General features: G+C 37.4%; 1 protein-coding gene across 5 annotated transcripts in view; it reads left to right on the plus strand.

Moving 5' to 3' along the window:
- Positions 1-10: 10 nt before the first annotated feature.
- The window catches only part of sh3pxd2aa (SH3 and PX domains 2Aa), a 109,905-nt gene continuing 87,743 nt past the window's right edge, over positions 11-22,172 (plus strand). For 2 of the 5 annotated variants that reach the window (XM_046837910.1, XM_046837912.1), the window contains exons 1-2: positions 12-1,140; positions 18,819-18,899. In XM_046837910.1, the coding sequence (XP_046693866.1) occupies positions 1,069-1,140; positions 18,819-18,899 (153 nt within the window). In that variant the 5' untranslated portion in view covers positions 12-1,068. Of the gene's footprint in view, positions 1,141-18,818; positions 18,900-22,172 lie in introns of all 5 variants that reach the window. The other 3 variants (XM_046837911.1, XM_046837913.1, XM_046837914.1) reach the window with 2 other exon arrangements.

Below are 22,172 nucleotides of genomic sequence, written 5' to 3' on the forward strand. Positions count from 1 at the left end.
ACACACCGGCCTACAAGAAAAAAGCTGAGAATCCCGAATCAATTCCAAAGAGTCGATTCCTCGATTCCAACGTTGGGAATCAATGATCAAACCCAAATCTTTCATCCGGCTCAAATTCTCGCAAAGTATAAGATTTGATTATCATCTACACCGTAAAACAGCAGTGTTTTGTCGTCTTAAACATTGCCGAATGAAGAATTTCCTATAAAACCCTGGCTTTTAGTTGAACATCACTTGAAAGCGACTCGCATCCCAAATCGAAATCAAAATGTGACTCGGCCACAGATTTAACTCCAGTTTAATTGCAGCATTTCATCTGGCGATAAGTTTAAAATAGATCGGTTTAATATCACTAAACCTTGACTTGCTCGCCAAGGACACGCGTCTTGTGTACCCGGAATCGACTCACTGAACCGATTCAGGTGCCAGGAATCGAATCCCATTCCCCTACACTTGGGATCCGAGCAGCTGAGCACAAGCGCGAGCCTTACGCCTAACGGGATCGCGCGCTCACATTTAAAGGAGAAGACGTGGGCTGGTCCATGTTTTTTTTTTTTTCACCCCCACGCTTAGGTTTAACCCTGTTTACAGCCAGCGCTTATTGCATTTGTCACAAAGAACCGGAACACAGTATTAGTACAAATCCTTCTTTGATCATATGCATAAATATTTTATTTCATAGTGCATTTCCGTTCGGACCTAGCGGTAGGGAACCGTGTCAGTGTGGATTCTCATCGAGCTCCACGGAAAGGGATTCCTCCGTTAGAATAGATGGAGATCGTTTTTCCCACCACGAGGCGGTAATAGAGAAGTTGGAGTGCCCCAGGGGTTGGTGTTGGAGCGCTACTGTGTTACCGGTGGGGCAAAGCGGAAACGCTCGAGCGCTTTCCATGAGGAACAGAAGAGCAGCTTTATTCCAGCAGACCTCTCCGTGACTGTCCCGCTCCGTGTTCCTCTCTACCACCTCTCTCGTCCAGCCCAGCCGACCAAATCCCACGGATTTCTTCTTATATTCTCGCCTTCTCTTTTTTCAGTATTTTTTTTTTAATCCATTTTCAGTATACCGAAATGCAGCTCCGGACCGTTCTGGATGTGAAAGTGGTGGACGTGGAGAAAAGGCGGCATCCGTCCAAACACTACGTGAGTAACGTACAGGGCCTTAAATCCGATCATATACTTGGCAGTTCGTCTAAGAAAACAGCGGCTCCGATTTTAATTCCGTACGCGTTTTTTTTTAATTATTGTCCTATAATAAAAAATCCTCCGTGCACGCGCACTAACGCGGGACAACCGGAAGCAGTTAATTTCTGCCTTTTTTTTGATAAAGCGGCCGCTTGAGGATGCAGAGCATGACGTCATTGTGCTTGTTTTGATCGTGTCTCTGGATGTGACATAGCCCAAAGCCGAGCAGATCATAAACACCTGGTCGGTGAATGACCATGCTTTCACTTTATTCATGTCATAAAAGGTAACGCAGATGTTCCAGTGGAAGCCTCGTATCTAATCACTGTAGCTGGAAGTTAACTGTATTCTTCTACAATGTCTTTGCATTAGTTACAGCCGACACTGAGAAACTGCATGCCTACCATGTGGAAGGTCGACAGACAAAACAGCTTGTGCATGTTCATATCGGTTCATACTTGAGTGTCAGTACTATGGGCTGCTCTAACAAGCTCGTGTGAAATGAGTCTGTTAGTTTATAAAGTCCTGTGTATGAGTTGAACTGATGAACTGATGATGCTATCAAAACAAACTACTAAGGCAGACCAGTATCCCAAATATATGATTATAGCCCCAAACCGTATTTTACAAAGTTCAGATCCAAAGCTAATGCAAATAGAAATTGAATTTCAAATACACTGTGTGCATCTGACTGATACTAATTCTGTGCTGCATAATGAATTTTTTGGACTTTTAGATCAGAGGAGCAACAGAAAAGTACCCAAACTTCAATACATGCATACCTCATTAGGCTGCAATTTCATTATTATAAATATTAACCATACAGGAACAAATCTCTTTGCACACTTGGTAATTTATTTAATCGTATATGCAGTACCATTAGAAAGGCCTAGATATAAGAAGAGATGCGGATAAATCTTTTAAACCAAAATTTAAATATCAGAGAATTCAATCGTAGCTCTTTTGCCTTATATTGTCTGAGATGTGTACGCTGTATAAAAAACCCCCGAAAGACCAGGTCTTGCTGTTGCAATGCTTTCAGAGAAGAGTGTTTTAATAATTCATGTTCTGTACAGTGTATATGTTGTCAGATCTATAGCATTGATAAATGGCTACATATCTGTAACACATGAATTAATAATATATATTTAGTTTGCATTTTCTCTTTAAAGTTTCCTGACCAGATTATGCTCTGTTACTCACAGTTTAGGGGAAATATCTCTAGACCAGCTTTCAGTGGTTCCAGGAAAAGTACTGGGGAGGTGCAAGCAATAAACATTGATTTTAATGTCTAGTTACTGTGACTAACAATGGAATGGGTCATTGGTTAAAGCACAGATTTGTACTTTCGTAGAACGGTGTATATATAGTTGACATGTTTTTGATATGACATCATCACAAAGACCAAACCCCACACTGATCCCAGATCAGCAGAAATAAGAAGAGGTACACTGCATGGAAGAGTGAAGACCTTTTTTTTCTGTCCTACATTCCTCCTCTACTCTCTCTAAGGAGATCAAAAAGAGAGGTGAAGAAAACCAACAGAGACTCATCCCTTAGTTTCACATGGACTGAGAGAGCGAGAGAAGGGAAGGAAAAAGGAGCTTTTTTCTTTGTTTGTCCAACAGCTTGAGATGCTTTTCCTGAGCGAGGAGGGGGCAAGTAGAGATAGTGGTTGATGGAGGAAGGGGCTTTTTCCCCAGCATTTAATTCCAAAGAAATGCTCTGAGAAGGGGAAAGACTAGACCGTTTCCTCATTTTTAGCAGTTTCACATTTTCCTTTACATCCATCAGTGAGGTGTGTGTGTATGTGTAATTTTTTACTTCTCTCAGGTCATGACAAAGGATGTGGTCACCATTTTGGCCTTGAGTGTCCCTGGTTCGGTCAGTATACCGAATGCGTACAGTCCTTTAAAAAGAGCGGGAGAGAATGAGTGGAAATATTGCATGAGCGTCTCAGTTCTGCTGCCAGACAGGAAGCCAGCAGTGACAAACTGCCAAAAAGTATACAGCACTCACTCCATTAAAACAGTATGTGCTGGAACTGAACTCACAGATGTGAATCAGGTGTCCAAATACACGTTTTTCCGAACTCATTGACACTTTTTGTACGGACGAATCTTCACGATCTGAATATGAAGATGTTCTAAAGCAGCTGTATTACATCTTGTTAAAAGAGGCCATAAAATGTCAGCCACAATAGTTTTTTTCGACTTTTACTTAGTAGGCCATCAGGCTCTATATACTCTCTCTCTCTCTCTCTCTCTCTCTCTCTCTCTCTCTCTCTCTCTCTCTCTTTTTTTCTTTTTCTCTGTGTGCTAGAGGGCCTTTTTAAACACTAAGCTCCAGCAGTGAGCAGCATGGTGAGGGTGGCTGTTAAACGGCTTTAGTCACTGGCTGTCTATTGTTTGGAGATTTTGTCTGGAGGGAAGGGAAGCAGGACCTGCATTTGTGTGTGTGTGTGTGTGTGTGTGTGTGTGCGTGTGTGTGTGTGTGTGTGTGTTTCTCAATTAATCATGTCCGGATCACATTCCTGACTTTTGTCTTATTTAATAAATTCAGTGTAATCAACAGCAGTACTGACTTTGATTAAAGCTGGGTATTTGTCAGATATATTAAGCCATTAGCTTTACTCCAATTCTCACTTTTTTAATTAAGTGTAAGTGTGTAGCTTAACTACATTTTAAAATTAGATCTCAATAATGGGCTAACTTTATATTTATTCTGTTTAAATGACACACTTTCGTGGGCTTCGTGTAAATGTTTCAGTGCCAATGAAACTGCTGATTATTTTTTTTATACTTTTCTGTGAAGGGATATAAAATCACAGACAATAAAGTCTGTTTCATGTCAATTTTATTGAAGCATTTCCTACTAAATGATTGCGATAAATCGTTAAGATTTCACTATTAAGCAAAGCAGCTGCTTAGATTTTATCGTGCCGTCCTACTTGTTCCTCACATCATTTGTCTTCAAGTCTCTCAAGATCCCAAATCCCACCAGAGACCTTCATGTATATCTATGTGTGTGAACCATTGTCTCTAAACCCTCTTCAGTCGTTCTGCTCTGTTTCTTCTCAAAGACTTTGTGGTTGTTTCTCCTCCTTTTTTCTACTCTTTTCTGCACATCAAAACCAGCTCGAGATCTACCAAACTGTTTAAGAATCTGATCCTGCATTCAAAGACAACACATGTCCAGCAGATCCCAGATAAACCCTGAAACAATTTTTTAGAGTTTCATGATTGTGTTTCAAATGAACAACTCCTGCATCCCTTTTGCTCGTCGTCTGGTTGTCATTTCCCTCTCTCTAATCCTTTTTTTTTCATACTCCTTCTGTAGGCTTGAGTTGTTTGCAGCTTGTCGACAGCAGGGTGGTGGATGAGATTGCATTCAGCGCAGTGCGATTACATCATGTAGTAGCTACAATCTGTGGGTATAGTGACATGTGTGGGCATCGTGGGAAGTCCAATCCACAGCAGAGATCACAGATATGTGGTCTTATGTGCAGTGCTTAACTCTGCGCAACTGACTTCGGGTCAGATTAGGCTTTTCCTAGCTACATCAAAACACATATATGATGAAGGAGAAATGATCAAGGATCAGTACACTTAATATAAGGCAGATATTGGCATTTAATCCCAGGTTCTAGGAAAAAGGTTGTTGACCCAGATGGATACACAGAGCATGTTTTGTATTTTACAGCATAAGGTTAATATTGTTGACCATTATAACAAATTGACCAACTCAAAGCCAAATTACATCATTTGAGAGCACGGATAGTTTACTTAAATCCTTGTCAGTCAGTATTTGAGGTCAGAAAGCAGGCAGACAACCAAGGGTAACCAAAGTAAAAATATTCTCATAATAACACACGCTGTAGGCAAGGAAATTGCACAAAAAACGTGCCTAGTTAGAAACCTATAAACTAGAGAAAAATAGTGTGAAACCAGAATAGGTTCCATATGTACTAATCCTCGAAGCTGCAACCTGGGGATCGTTTGTAGAGTTTTATTAAAATGCATCTTTTGAAAGAATATTTTGGAAATTATCATTAAAACCAAAGGCAAATTTCATTCTGTTGAAGCGCTATATGAGCCCTGTAAGAACAAGTTGCAGCCATTAATAATTTTTACACATTAATAAATAGCTAACAGCTATAATGTTCTGCCTTTTATTTCAGTAATAAAAACACACCTGCAGAGGGAAAACAACCCTGTCTAAGAATCCATAAGATCTGTCAATCAAAGCACCACCCGAGCCACACATGCGAACAATTTGCTGCACTTGAAAAACGTTGCAATGAGAAACCAACCGAAACGAATGAAAAATGTCACAAGAAGTCATCCTCTAGTACAGACTTTAGGAAACAAACTGTAGGTGGGAAAACAGCCAATGAGGGGAAGAAAAGTGAATACTCTGTTTACAGTGTAAGATTTGGAAAAGACTTGGCGTAGAAACAAGCGGCTTCAATTACATGATGGGAAATGGGGAGCAGGTGGATTCAATCAGAAACCATGAGGGTGAACAAGAACAGGACACTATGTTGGGAATAAAACTTGACAGGACGTGCAGTTATCGGAAAATAATCAACAGCATGGCATAATGCAAAAAGCTGTTACCAACCTGGGGATAAGACTTTTCTAATAGATGCTCACAACAAGGTTTTTATTACTCTTACATAAATTCACTTGGACATTTTTCCCATTTATAGTTACGTGATCTTGTTGTGGAATTCCCCCACAAAAGATAGTGTAACGGCAATGTATACTGAAGATTTCCTTATGTCAGAGAACCTACATTTAAGGCTTCTTTTCTAATAGTTAAATCATTAGCGCAGTGTTTGTGTTTGTGTTTTTTATTGTTAAATAGAAATATATTGTGGACATTTTGTGCAACAATGACACTGTATAACTGTAGTGTTGAGTTTGGGGTACCGTTGAGTTTGGGGTCAGTGTTAAACTGGGGTAAGTCATGTTTATTTAATCGCATAGTTGGGTGTAGTGAGGTCACATATTCTTATAGACATTGTTGTAGGTAGGCATCCTAGTTTAGCGATTTTGAGAATGCTTTAAATGACTGGGAAGCAATTATCTGTTTAATTGGTTGTTTTGTACTTGTGTAGTCGAAGGTAAAATTCCCCCTGGAGATGTTTCATATTTTCTACATACAGTCAGCAGAATCAGTTGCTGCAGGCCTGGAAAATCATGGATATCTATTTAATTCCAATTCCCAAAGGTTGGAAGGAGGAAGCATATGCTGAATCGACACTGTAACATCTCCTCAGGAAATGAAGTTTTCTACTTCCTGTGCTAGGAGTGTGGGGAGTTTGTGAGGTAAATGTGGCCAGGCAGAGGTCATTTATAAAGTGGAAATGAGCTGGAAAAAGGGCAAAGGCTGTGTGTGGAGATGTTTGTGCAATGATAAGATATAAAGGCGCTTCTGACCACACTCTTCCCACAGAAGTTAAAAGACCCCATTTCTTAAACTAGACATAATTTCCGGACGTTTTGCTGCTATGTTCAGCACAGGCACTGAGGGAGATGTCTTTAATCTTTTGTTCCTGCTATAATCTAAATACCACCAAATTAATGATTAGGAAGATAATGACTTCCTGGAAAGGCCCCCTCCCAGGATGTCATTATGAGCAGCAATGGCTGCTGAAAGCTAACAGTGGCATCATTTTACATGAACAGTACAACATTTTTCTGTCTAACTTTCTGAAAGACCTACTTTCATAAAAGTTAAAGCATTGTGTAAAAACAAACAACTTGATGTGTGATTTAATGTTCTTTCTGGGACTCACTCTTTTTTGGGACTTTTTTGATTGGCACAACACTGTACCCCTTTACTGCTAGATATAATTTGTTTTCAAGTGGTAAATTTATTATAATGCATAGCTTTTAAACTTGGATTAATATTTAGATCTTTTGAACAAAACGGAAGCTTGACGGTTGTGGAGCAGGTAACACTGCTACCTCAGCAATGTTCAGGGACAAACTTACACTTATAAAGAACATACTCATTTTTTATCACCACATTATCTGTGCAAAGCTGCTTTGAGACAATGTTCATTGTTAAAAGCGCTATACAAATAAAAATTGATTGAATTGAATAGAATTGAATTGCTACCTTACAACTTCAGGGATCCTGTTTTGATTCAGGTTACTTTCTTTATGGGTTTCCTCCAGGTTCCCCAGGTTTCTTCCTTCATGACTGTAAATAGATTAGGTACTCAAAACCGGCCAGGTGTATGATTGTGTGTAATTGGTGCCTTGTGATAAAATGGCGTCCCATACAAGAGTGTGTCCTATTTTTGTGGCCTGTGCTCCCAAGAAAAGGGTTTCCTTTTTTGGAATGGTGGAACCTGGGTTCCCAAAAACATTGCAGTGGGTGGATTGTGTACATTTAGTTGCCCTTAGTTATGAAAGTGTGTGTGCTTTGGTCCCTGTGATAAACTGGCAACCCTGCACCCAGTGTGCCAGAGATTGATGCTATCTAGGATATTACGGTCACTGAAGATAAATAAATGTCAGTATAATCTGGCAGTATTTTAACAAAAAAATGAACTCAGCTGAATTACATTTTAGGGAAAATTTGGAATGCCAGTGATGTGGCCAAAATTATAATTGGAGTAACAGTAATAAAAGATTGAAATATATCTTCAGTCTGATTATCAGCACACGTCTGTGTGACATATACTAAAGAACTACATGAGCTCTATCTGTAGTGAGGTTTAAATTCAAGGTAAAAAAAACCCCAGAGAAACCAGAAGCACATTCTCTATATTCCATCATACATTCTTCCAAGCCAGAATATAAATATATTTAGAATTCATTTGGCTCTCGGAAACATCCGCGGTTCTGCATTTGATTTTATACCCATATGCTGGAAGACTTTCTCCTGTCTTTGGATGAATGATCTCAGATATTGTCATGTATAATTATCCTATAATTAGGGTTTTGTGGATGGTGAAATGTGTGAGTTGAAAATGTGAAAGATGGGTAGAAGTTATTTTTTTTATATAAGCCTTTAAATAGATGTCTTTAGGCGGGGTTCAGAGCTTTTAGTGGTAAAGCCCGCTGTTTTCCAACCACACCAAACTGGCTGAAGTGCTTCTGCACTCATTGCATGAAACAAATCTAAAGGACGGAGGACTGCTGACTGTACAGTAAGTTTCTTATTTCTTATTTCTTATTTTCTCAGCAACAAAGGTGTGTGTAAATGTATGTGTAAATCAGATTGCTTTAGGATTTGAAATTTGGGAAATCTGAGGAAGCTTCTGTGCCAATCTGAAAGCAGAGCACATCTGAGCTGTGCATCAATCAATAATTATGTATTTATAAATTGGAAATAATGTACCAGGGATACAGTGGAATAGATAGAGAAAGAGATATATCACTTTATTCATAACATATTGAAATGGATGGAATACAACAGCACAATGAATAATAAGTATAATAAAGCAATTCACATAGATGAAAGATAAGAAGAATAAATAGTTTATACGCAAAAAGAGAAGAAACAGATATGGTGTGAACAGATACAATAAAAGTGTGATGTGCTAGTGCAGTACTGTTTTTTTGTCTGAAAATTATGAACATTGCTCATATACTAGCAGATCTGAGGTGAATTAAAGTGACAGTGCAGTGAAGAAAAAAAATCAGTATCGAATCCAGACATTTAATCCACCGCACCTTCCAAATTTGACCATATTTCCTGCTGATGTGTTCTAGAAAAGCTTTGCATGAATGAGACTTTTGTCTCCTGCAACTGCTCCAAATTGGAAAACTTTCTTTGTAAGAGCCTTGAAAACATGTAAAAAATTACAAATGTACTTCTTTCCAAATTGTTTTCTGTTGTGAGCTGTAGAAGCTCCGATATCTGCAATTGTTGTAATTTCTGTCACAACATATGACATTTGTTTTGACATATTTTTTTCCTTTGTGGCAATTTTCACAAGACCATTTTGGTTGTTACTGTGTGGAAACGTGGATATTTATTATTGTTGGAAATATTTGTAGGGAATTCATTGAATACATTCTTTTGAGAAGAAAAGAGTGCTTTTGGTTTTGGTTCATTAGGTTCTCAGACAGATTAGTTCTATACTATGAAAATATGACTCTCCACATTAGGATTATTGAATACAGTAATCCCCCGCCCTCTGAAACGTAACCCCTGCGATCCGAGAAGTGGCAACCTATTATGTATACAGTACAGTATACGGAATACCTGTATATCTATTATATCTTGTACACTCTTATAAACCTTTCCCCTGCTCTTAAACACTTTCACTATTCTTAAACCTACATAATTTTAACATAAAAAATTCTATATGGGTACTCACCAGTGAAGATACAACTTGAATGATGAAGATGACGATGAATTAAGTGTGCAGTATTAATGATGATGAAGGTGATGACGATGAAATTAATGTACTGCATACCCAAGAACAGCTCTTCTGAAAGCTTAGATTTTTACGCTTGAAAATGCTTATTTTATCGCAAAAATAATTTAAATAACTTTTAAAAATACTACCTATATAACCGCAAAATCCCGCAAAACAGCAAAAAGTTCGCAAAACAAAAGATATGTTCCATGTACAAACCTGCGTTACAGTGAGGCCGCGAAAGCTGAACCGCGATGTGGCAAGGAATTACTGTATAATTAATTCTCTGCCTTTATTTGCAATCATTTATAAAACAAGAAAAGCTAGGATGGTACTAATCAGTATTCCTAATGTTAACAACTTATCACTATAAAGCTTGTCTGGGTTTGGGTTGGATATTTGCAGTTGTGTGAATGTAACAGTAAAAGTGCATCAAGTATTAGCTGAGATCTTTCCAACATGATCAGGGTATTTATTTATTTTTATTTTTTTACAGAATCTTCCAAATTCCAGTGAACCGTTGTTGGAGAATCATACATATACATTTATGGTAAATTGAAGGACACTAAGAAATGAGAATAATAGCTTCCCATACAATTATAATAGAATCCTATACAATAAAACATAAGAGTAGGAATTAAGAATGAGAACGCAAGATTATTTCTTTAACATCGTGAAGGTAAAACATTTTTCATACAAAGTTGTTGTATTTGATAGAACCCTTAGAATATCTTCTCTAGTCTAAACTAAAAAGAACAATAATAGAAAGTAAATATTCTTAAATCATAAGAAATACAAGTGTTGCCAAATATAAGAGGGGGTTAATAACGAAATATTTTTTGAGTTTTTTAAGCTTTGATCTGCTCACTTGACTAACATGAATATTAAACTCAGTTTCATTTGCATTTATTTTACGTCATCATCGTGCATGAAGAACACAATGCAACTCAATATATATGTATTACTTATAATAATAAAATAACAATGTCATCTTTGGCTGAAACACTTGCAAATGTGCACACAAATACAGGGTGTGTTCACATTTATGGAAATTGCTGCACAGTTCAACAAGTATTCTTGGTTGGAAGCCCATATAATAGCTTTCACATGATCTAATTGTCAAGTGAATCGAGCTGTGTTTTAGACTAAACTGCAAGTGTGAAAGCCGTTAGAGATTAATTTGTATGAAATGAGGGATTCATGTTTTCACCTCTTTTATTATTTTTAAATTATGGCCATCCTTGACGGCTCTCTGTTTAAGGCATTGTTATCATAGTTAGATCTCCTTGGCTATGCCATGATTGTGTGCTTGACTTTCATGGCTTTGACTGGCTCATTAAAAATAAATTTGTTGGAACTCACAGATTTGTTGGCTCTGTTGTTATGTGGTTATATAACCAAGGATCATTCTTGTCCACAAATAAACAGCCTAGATATAATTAGATGGTTATTACAGAGTATTTCAAATTAGCAGCATGGAAAATGATTTTTTTTAAATACGTGTCATACTGAGCCCTAGTAATGAAAATCTTGATTATATATTGAGAAATACTGTTTAATTAAGAGTTGCTACAAGTTATACAAATAATACTGCATTAATACAAAATCAAGTGAGAATAGTGTTGTTTTTAGCTGATATTCCCAAAAGCATTGCAAAGTGAGAGTATTCAGTGAAAGAATGAGAGTATTCAGTGATAATAATTTAGGAATGATCTTAATGAGCTGTGATGGTGTTGGGAAACAGGGTTGTCTAGTTGTCCCATCCACTGTTTAAATGTATGCATGAGTTTGTCATGTAATAAACAGCACTCATTGCTCACAACTATTTTTTTTTAATTCTTTACAAATTTACCAAGTATTTTTTTTACATTGATTTAAGTCTATAATCAAGCAATCAAAATACATAGTGTAATCTATGTAAATCATGTGCTAAATCTTACTTTAAAGTTCTGTGATTAGTGATGAATTGGGGCGGGAACGTACAACCTACATCATTTCAGACAGCTGAACCACCAAAAGTAACTACAACCAACTACAACTGATCTGTGATCTGACAAACCTGGCACCTGCTTTATGTCAAAGTTTAAGTAAAGTGGAAATCTAGTGTCTAGTGGTTTCTTGTAAAAAAAAAAAAAAATCCAATTGCACCTGTAAAAGTGTAGCATGTTCTCATTAGAATTTATGCCATTGGTGAAGTAGAGTTTGAAAAGTAAAATACTTTTTAAAACCATCCTCTTGTTGTTCTGACTACAGCTTCAAGGGCGAGAAACCTGTGAATCTTGCGTGTCCACCCAGGATCAGATTTTAGCTCGTCTCTGAGCACCATTCTATTTCTGCTAAGCTCCGAGGGCCAGTTGGGCTGTGCCTGATATTTTCAGCATCGAAACTATAGCTGTTTTTCCACTCCAGGCTGCTATCAGGATGGTCCTGTCAGCAAATGAGTGGAGCTAAAAGTCCATCGAGTCGAACTTTAATACACATGCGTACACACCCACAGATCAAGGTTGCTCTCCACTATGCAATTAAGTGTTATAGTTGGGGAGGGAAGGGCAGCTTGAGCTAGCCTGCATGCCAGTCGGGTCGAGGGGACTTATTTAAAGTGCGCGGTCACACACCCACACACCCACAAGTTTTTTTGTCATGTGCATGCAATATTCTGAGCTAAAATATGTAGACAAGTACAGTTGTGTTCAAAATTATTCAACCCCCAATGCTGTAAATGGTTTTAGGGAATTTAGTGTACATTTGTAATTGTATTCAGAATGAAATCCTACAAGGACTTCTTAAAGAACCATATGCAACTAAAATGACATCAATTAGTTTTGTAATACAGTAGTAAATGTTTCTTTTGTGAATTCTTCATTGACATAATTATTCAACCCCTTAAAGACTACCACACTGAAGAACAGAGGTTCAATGAAGTGTTTTCAATCAGGTATTGAAAACACCTGTGGATATCAGGGAGCAGCAATAAAGCCTAATAAGCACCAATTAGGCAGCTTTAAAATGACTGTGATACTCAGCTCCTTCTAGACATTACTAGTGTGGTTACAAACATGGTGAGGTCAAGAGAATGGTCCAGGAAGACAAGAGAACAGGTGATTACTCTTCACAGGAAGGGCAATGGCTATAAGAAGATTGCAAAGATGTTAAACATACCAAGAGACACCATAGGAAGCATCATTCACAAATTCAAGGCAAAGGGCACTGTTGAAACGCTACCTGGTCGTGGCAGAAAGAAGATGCTGACTTCGACTGCTGTGCGCTACCTGAAGCGTAGAGTGGAGAAAAGTCCCGTGTGACTGCTGAGGAACTGAGAAAAGATTTGTCAGATGTGGGTACTGAAGTTTCTGCTCAGACAATACGGCGCACCCTGCGTAATGAAGGCCTCCATGCCAGAACTCCCAGGCGCACCTTGCTGTCCCCAAAGAATAAGAAGAGTCGACTGCAGTATGCCAAAAGTCATGTGGACAAACCACAGAAGTTTTGGGATAGTGTTCTGTGGACTGATGAAACAAAATTAGAACTGTTTGGGCCCATGGATCAACGCTATGTTTGGAGGAGGAAGAACAAGGCCTATGAAGAAAAGAACACCTTGCCTACTGTGAAGCATGGCGGGGGGTCAATCATGCTTTGGGGCTGTTTTGCTTCTGCAGGTACTGGGAAGCTTCAGCGTGTGCAAGGTACCATGAATTCTCTTCAGTACCAGGAGATATTGGATGACAATGTGATACAGTCCGTCACAAACCTGAGGCTTGGAAGACGTTGGACCTTTCAACAGGACAATGATCCCAAGCATACCTCCAAGTCCACTAGAGCATGGTTGCAGATTAAAGGCTGGAACATTTTGAAGTGGCCATCGCAGTCACCAGACTTAAATCCGATTGAGAACCTCTGGTGGGACTTAAAGAAAGCAGTTGCAGTGCAAGCCTAAGAATGTGACTGAACTGAGGCTCTTGCCCATGATGAATGGGCGAAGATACACGTAGATCGCTGCAAGACACTTGTGTCAAGCTATGCTTCACGTTTTTAAAAGCTGTTATTACTGTAAAAGGATGTTGTACTAAGTACTAAGATTGAATGTCACTTGGGGGTTGAATAAAACTGATAATGATGTGAGCTCAGAAAAGACATTTGTGGTTATTTCATTATAAATGTTATGTTATATTTGTCTGACCTACACGTGCCTCTTTGATTTAATTGTAAGCAGGATGACTGAATGATCATAATCAATGTCAAACCGACCAAAACAATCAATTTCAGTGGGGGTTGAATAATTTTGAACACAACTGTAGAGTGATGTTATGCTTCTTTAAAAATCTCTCTGTCAAATACACACACGCGCTCGCACGCACACGTATACACACACAAGCACACACATACACACACTCAATGAGTTTTAAGGAGGTGAAGGCACATCTCCTGTTGTTGGCTGTAGCCTTGCTGCAGTATGTGATAAGCTGGTATCTATTTAGATAGCTGTACACACACACGCATGGTAGAGTGGCATGAATGGTATGTAAGATTACCAACAGCATAGTGAAGGCGTTTTTCCCCGTGTCAGATTTAGAGTGGACACAACATAAGCTATATCCCATCAAAAAAGTAGCTATCTACAGTGGCACAACTAAATCTGTCTGTCTGTCTGTTTTTCTCTCTGTCTCTGTCTCCATCTCTCTCTCTCTCTCTCTCTCTCTCTCTCTCACTCTCTCTCTCTCTCTCTCTCTCTCTCTCTCTCTCTCTGTGTCTCAGTGCTGCTATGTCCTAGTTTTACTGGCCTAAGTGATATCAGCTCTACTGGGCCATACCAGTGTTATAGATGTGACACATGAACTCATGTTGACTCACTGTCCTTACAAGCTAAATATCAGAACAACTCATAGTGACATAGGGACAAGACAGACCATACTTAGGTAATGTATTCAGTTTTATGTTAACTGTGTTTTGTGTTATTAATGTGAATGTATTCAAAGTAAATAATTAAACAGGATGGATAACTGGGAAGAATTACACCATTTAATTGGAACAATAAAACATTTGAGTTGACTTTGCAAGCCTGTATGAAGCAATAAAAATGCAAATGAAAACAAATTCAAAATTGTCAAAGCAAAATATAGACCTAAGGTTGAATAATAGTTGGTGTTTTTGAATATGACTGTAAAATCATCTCAGAAATCCTGTCAGATATGTTCACGTTAGTTAAGCAGTATAGGTATTTGGAGGCATAAATTGAAAATGGCACAATGTATATAACAGTATTAGTCTCTCAGAAACCCTGTCAGGTTAGGTCATGTTAACCAGCAAACTCAGTAAAAGGATGAGCATTTCTAGTGCCACTTATAGAAGTGCTTTATAGTTTCAATGAAAAAATATATTCACATGCATGTTCATTAGGTCAGGGACTAAGAAGGTAACTTGTAAATCTCCTTGAAATCCTTTCAGGTTAGTTAACGTTTGAAATCCAGTGAGCATTAGCAGTAAAGATGATGGAAATGGATGGATATTATAAAAATCTGGGGAACTGTTTTGGGTAACAGAAGACTGGTTACAGTAAAACCTTTTGCTATAAAAAAAAGAATATGGATTAGCAATGAACAACAATGATGTTGTTGAAGCGTAATGTGTGTGGAAAAAAGACTTCAGCCTAAACATAGCCTTAAGTCTATATAATTATTCCTTGAATTAATTTCACAAATGATTGCATTACTTCAAGGCAATCAGAGCCTTTTTGTCGTTTAAGGATGCATAAGCTTGTTAGTTTTTCATCTATGGTGTGTCTATCACTGAAGAAAACACAATAATCGTTGCTTCTGTATGTGTGTTGACCGCAGAGAATAACAGCAGCTGTGGAGGCTTTTAGCAGCTTGGCAATGCTGGAGAAACTGCTGGTGCCATTCCAGAAACACAATACTTACACACTCGCCTGTCAAATCACCATCGCTCCCTGTCTTTCTCTGTCTCTCTCTCTCTCACATACATACACACATGTGCACACAGATACACACTCTACTTGTCTTTGTTTCTGCTCCACCTGTGTCTCTTGCATCATGTTTTCTAATTTAATAGCAATGTCAGGTACATGGCAGCTGCTGAATGCAGGCACTGACAGTCTTTTACAGATGCGCCTGCTTCCTATGTGTAATGTAGTTTTGGCCTCCTGATGCAGTTGTTTTAGACATTAATTTAGAATATTTAACAGGTTGATCAGTTTTAAGCACAAAATACAGCAATGTAAGAAAATATAAAAACTCCTGCACCATTCAATATTGATGCTCGATGAAGCAGCTGAATAGTTTTAGCAGTTTTTGCCTGTTGTGGTTTTGGTAGAAAGTCTCAACTTTCCCAACTTTTTTACGACACAGGTTTTGCACCACCTTCACATTGCTTCCCAAAATTTTAACTACTATTATGCTGATTTCTTTAAGGCTAAGCAAAAGCAAGTCACTTACTTAAATACCACAGTTGCAAGTGCGGTCTAGTCGCATTTACTTAATAAAAATCCATTACAACATGCTTTATAAATAAACTGCAATCCGTCTGAGACATCTGAAGAGTTTCATGCTGTAGTTTGTCAGTAAAGTCTAAGTCTAAATCCAAAGATGGCAAAAACCTGCTTACTGGGTATGATTAGATAATATTACAATATTCTCAGATTTCTAGTTAGCTCATGTTAGCTAGTCAGCTAGTTTTAACAGTTCAAAAAAATAATTCAACATTTATAAATAAAACCTTAAAGCTAATCGGAAATCCTGTCTGGTTAACTGATACTTGCTGGCTGATTAGTGTTTTATTAGCATTTATGAATACAACCTAAGAAATCCTGCCAGATTACCACATATTATACTAGCTGATAGCAGTAGCAGTAAAAATTTAGAATTTGATGTATATATATATATATATATAAAAAAGCTTAAAATTCTGTCCAATGTTAACTTGCCGTAAGTAGTAAAATTAATAACTCTTATATAAAACATAATAGCTACCCAGTAAATCTTACAGATTAGATTAAATATAAACTTGCTGGTTAATTTTAGAAGTAAAAATTACATTTACTTATCCAGAGGGTCAAACTGATGTTCAAAAAAATTAAGAAAATATATGAATGTAACTGAAGAAATTTCCAGGAATCCTGTCAGATCTCCTTTCTATGAATCCTGTCAGATCTCCTCTCTAGGAATCCGGTCAGCGTTAAAAAAAAAAAAAAATAGCTATGAAGACATTCTATCCAAATAGTAATTTTCTATTAAAGTTTGTTGGGGTTATAATTGAACAAACTGGAAAAAAAAATGTGTAACTGTATCAGCATGTTTTTTAACCACTTCCTGCATACAGTTTATAAGTAATTGAGGCCAGGGTTTATAAAATGTAACAGAATCCCTACCATGCACCATTTTAAATAATATTTCATAGTTTGTATCACATTTAAACATCACAGAAGGCTAAACTCTAAACATAGCACTTTTTGTCTAAAGTAATGAATATTAATGTCATTGCTATACAGTTCTAAATAAGGCAGTGCTTCTGAATTGCTCTCAGTATTATAAGATCAAAAGAAAACACCCCTGCTCTTTGTGTAGAAGCTCAATTACATGCCGAGTGAAGTGCAGTGAACATGCAGCAGTTAATTAAACTCTCTAGAGGGGGATTTTCGAAAAAGTGTGAACGCCTCTACTGTTTTCTTCACCAGTCTCAGCCCTTTTCACACCCGGCAGTAGATGATGTCATAGTGCCTTGTTGATATGTAAAGCACCATAGCCTTAAGGCATATTTAGCTTTTGAGAACAATGGACTGTTGGACAGGGCCCTAGTTTGTGAAGGCCCCCATCTTACCACCACAGATTACTTCCTTTCATGAAAGCAGCAACTTCATTATATGTAGCACTTTATGAGCGGGTTTTACAGTCATAGAAACAGGATGCATTCATAAACTATGTAATATGTAATAAACTTGACACATTAGATGGCTCATGATTCTCTAGCTAGCCGATAAATGCCTAGTGAGAAATGCAAATGCAACCCGGTTTTTACTTAATTGATTTTGTACAGATTCAGATTGGTCATTTCTATCTATCTATCTATCTATCTATCTATCTATCTATCTATCTATCTATCTATCTATCTATCTATCTATCTATCTATCTATCTATCTATATATATACATATATACATATATATATATATATATATATACATACAGATAACCAACATTTTAATAAACAACAAATTCTCTTTTTTAAGTTAAGTTTGCAGAGTATTTGTACATTAATGAGTGACATTTTCATTTTTACCTATATGTGTAACCAGAATAAACTCAAATACACCGTTTATTTACTCTTTGATAGTCTTGTATCTGCCCTATTTTAACACTTTAACTACACTCCTACATATGTTCCATATGTGTTGAATCCGGTGTGAATTCTTGGTCATGTGCTAGATTCTGTTTTGAGATCTCAATGCAATCTAGACCACTATAGATTACGCCCTCTTAGTAATAATGCTAAGTGGAAAGATATTGATTAAGTCACATTTAGGGAGAATTATTGATAGCATAGCCCATCTTTTAACATGGTTATGGCTACAGAAAGGGATTAGGATAGATTTGGTGTGTATTGTTAATGTTTTCTATATGAATTTATGATCAACAATCAGTTGTAAAGTTGTGATTTTCAGTTTCCTGACACTTTTCTGGTTTCTCAGTAATTAGCTACAGTTTTTAGTAGTAGTTTATAGTGGTATAAAGTGAGGACCAAAAAACAAACAAAACTAATTATGTGGATACTTTACACCTTAAATATATCTATAAACAGTTTAAAAGTACATAAAGATACACTTTGGGATTTGTTTATTACTATTTGCTTAAGGTAAAATTATTAACATTGGGGTGGTGAACACATTACCAGTATTATTCCTTAAATCTTTCCCTCATTTCATGTCTAGCTTGCTCAGAAATATCATATATGTGTATAGACCGCTTTAAGTATGTGTTCATGTCTGTGTGAACCAAAAGTCTTTAGGGGAAATAAAGACATTGAGATGGTTGTAGAAAAACATAGAGTCTCTTCCTGTTCATGTCGCACGTGAAACACTCACTGTTCTACCAGTGCTCTGCTCTTTAATTCGACTGTGCTGTGATTTAATTTCTTAGTAACATGTGGAAGTTGCTTAAAAATATATTATGCATGTCTGTGAGTGTAATGCACGTGTAATGGATGTGTCAGGGACGTTCTCATGCTGTGTGTTTTCTCTGTAGGTGTATCTCATCAATGTCACTTACTCTGATTCCACGTCCCACGTTATCTACCGGAGATACAGCAAATTCTTCGACCTTCAGGTAGGAATTTCATACCCTTGCACACACACACACACACACACACACACACACACACACACACACACACACACACACACACACACACCACAATCTCTTTAAACCACACTTTTAACTTTATATTTCACTTCATATGCACATATTCACTACCCAAACACAGTAATGTGTTTATCCACTACTCCAGATAAATTATAAAGTGTGTTATATGTACAAATATACACAAGACACACGATTGCAAAAATGCAAATATCCAGCTCAAGTTTACCACACTCGCTTTCTGTCAGTCGATGATAACGTGTTAGAAGTGAGAGATGATAAAATGTGTAATAGTTTTTGTGTGTTTAATATGCACTAGAGCACTCCCTCGCTTGCTTACTGCCACACTGATTGGCAGTGGCGTTGATAAATGGCTAGGAAAGGAGGTGAATTTAATTTTTGTTTAATGCAGCATGCATTACTGACAGGAGCAGATTGACGTTTATAAGCAATTTTAATACAGTACATGCTCTTCTGCATTACAAAATTTCTGTTATGTGTAAGAACTTTAAGACAGTCCTTGTAGACTGGAGTTAGCTTTGGAAACCAGATGAAGAGGAGTGGACCTGTTCAGCCCAGTCCCTTTCGGTTTACATTATATTTTTTGAGAGTGTGTGTGTGTGTGTGTGTGTGTGTGTGTGTGTGTGTGTGTGCGTGTGTGTCTAAGCATGGATTTTAATACATTTTAATTTAGATAAAATATGTAGATGAATATAAATAAATAAAATATGTAGATGAACTAAAATAAAAGTGAAACATTTTAGAAAAAAAAGTGTGTGTGTGTGTAAGTGTGTATGTTTGGGTTGGGTATGGGGGAGTGTTGACCATGTTGAGTTAAGCTATTTTAGACCCATTTGGGACTATGAAAAGAGTCTAATGTGTTGTAGAGGAAGCCATATTCCAACCAAAATGGTGGATTTAGTGTCAAAGCCTTCCCTGCTGCAGAGGAGTTGCTGAGCAAATCTCACAACTCCCATGCCAAACTTTAACTCCACAGTTAAGCCTTTACTCCACATCTACACCAGAGCTCGCATAATAAACACTAATAGGAGATAGTGAAAGAAGATTAAGGTATTTTCTCATATGGCTCGTGGTCTACTTTGAGAAAATTGAAAATGGATTCAGCTCTTGTGCTTCAGCCCTGATGGGATCTTGTTATTGGAGCTCAGTGCACTTTATTACTCTGACTCCTGGCTTTTAGCCATCACTAGGTGCTGCCATTTGAGTTGTGGAGTAATTTTTGCTAGATATTACTTGGGAAAATTGACCTCACAGCAGATTCAGCACTATTGGAAGACTCCAAAATACGTTCTGCTCCATTTAAAACAAAAAAGCACCCCTACTGGTCAAGAATAAGGCCTAGGGGTTTTGATTATTTTATTTTTAAATAACCAAGCAAAGGTCGTCAGTGTGTTGGCAGAACATTGTGCCAGCTGGACAGTATAATGCACATTTTTTTTTGCAGACTGTATCTTTTGCTTTCTGCACGATTGTTGAATGGATGCCATGTTTAGAGGCATCTCTGTAATATTTTGGGTTTATACCATGGTGTGCTTGCCAGGCTGCAGTGTTGTTTCTTTTCCCCCGAGGGTTTCTTTCATGATTCAGGCTGGCTTGGCCAGCTTCTTGCTCGTACTGGATTAGAGCCTTTCCACTGTAAAACATTTATGCACCTGAATTTATTCTTCTTATTGCAATATGTACAAAAAAGAACCAAAAGAAAGTGAAAACAAGATGGCCGCTGTGGACTTAATAGGTTTGGAATAGAAATCTATATCCATGTTGTATTGAATAAATAGCATTTGTAGTGTTTCATCTTGGTTTTTGATGAATTTTTATTCACTATTCAGCAGGTTGTTGTACCTTACTACTAGAGCGTTTAAATCATACATTTGTGATCTAGCCTGCAGATGGTTGTAAAAGCTGTAACTCCCAACTGACACGATTCAAATTTGTTATCTAATAAAATGTAAAAATCTCAACAAGCTCGATAATTAATACAGACTATGTGACTATGTAGACACTGGAGAATCTTTCAACTATAAAATAAGAAGTTATGTCCTTGTAATTAAACATAAAATAAATAATTTGAATCTGACTTTATTTTTAGATGCTTTCTTAAATGAATTTGTTGGTCATTTATGCATCCTGATTTAAAATGGTCCTTCCAGATTGTTGCTTGGCTGATGTGTGCTGCAGCAGGCATCAGGATTTAAAAACATACTCTATGGTTACATCTTCAAGGTACAACTTAAAACAGTGACGCACACTACTTTTAAGCATGGCTTTTTTTCTGGTCATTTAATCTGCCTTTGAAGTAACTGCAAGTAAAATCTTTCAAGTTTTAAGGATTAAGGGTTACAAGCACTAAAAAAAGGAAGCCTTCCTTAGTGGCACCATTTTATCAACTAATAGTCTTCACTAAAATGTATTTCTTTCTTCTTGTTTCATTGTCTTGTTTAAGCTAGTTCTTCAAATCAGAGTTTCTATTAGTATTAAGTAGTAAGTAGTAGTAGTTCAATCTTACAAAGCCTGACAAAAGGTGTGAAGTCCTCAAAATCAAATATAGCTTTCAACAGCACCTTACATAAAGTCACCGAAATTAACCAGCTACTCACTGGGTTGGGAAATCTAAATTTAAATTCTTTATGACTATTGAAGCTTTGTGGTAAGCCTCTCTCTGAGCTTAGAATTTCTGTTGTGTTCCTATTTGAGCAGGTGTTGGAAGAGACCTTAAAGTTGACTGCAACAAAATGAGATGAAAGACCATATGTTACATTTTCTTTCCTTTACTCCTTATCTGAATATCTGTGTCAGAGAATTTCTCCCTTAGAGCGAGTACCACCTGTGGTGTGTACCCGAATGGAAAAGAAGGCCTTTTCATCTAGGGCGTCAACGGCAAAGTTGATTGTTTTACTTTGACCTAAAACTCTGACTCAGAACGAGGGTTCTATTCAAGAAACCAGTTTGTAAGATCAGCAAGTCTTCTGTCCAGCCACAAAAGTATTTCCTTGCATTGCTTTCTCTGACCTTTTAGTTTTTTTTGTATTTGGGATTGGGATTTTGCTGATTCTGGGAGTCTAGTAAAGACATATTTTGCTGCTTGGCCGTCCACACATTTCAGAATCCAATGTTGGTTTTTTAGCACTGAGCATTTTTGTGGCTGCTGGCTGACCTTCTCTCAGTGTTTCTCTGTTGTGTTTCAACAGCATTTTGCTGATACAAGATGTCTGGCTTCTG

Source organism: Silurus meridionalis, chromosome 24 (genome assembly GCF_014805685.1).
Source record: "Silurus meridionalis isolate SWU-2019-XX chromosome 24, ASM1480568v1, whole genome shotgun sequence".
Classification (NCBI taxonomy): Eukaryota; Metazoa; Chordata; class Actinopteri; order Siluriformes; family Siluridae; genus Silurus; species Silurus meridionalis.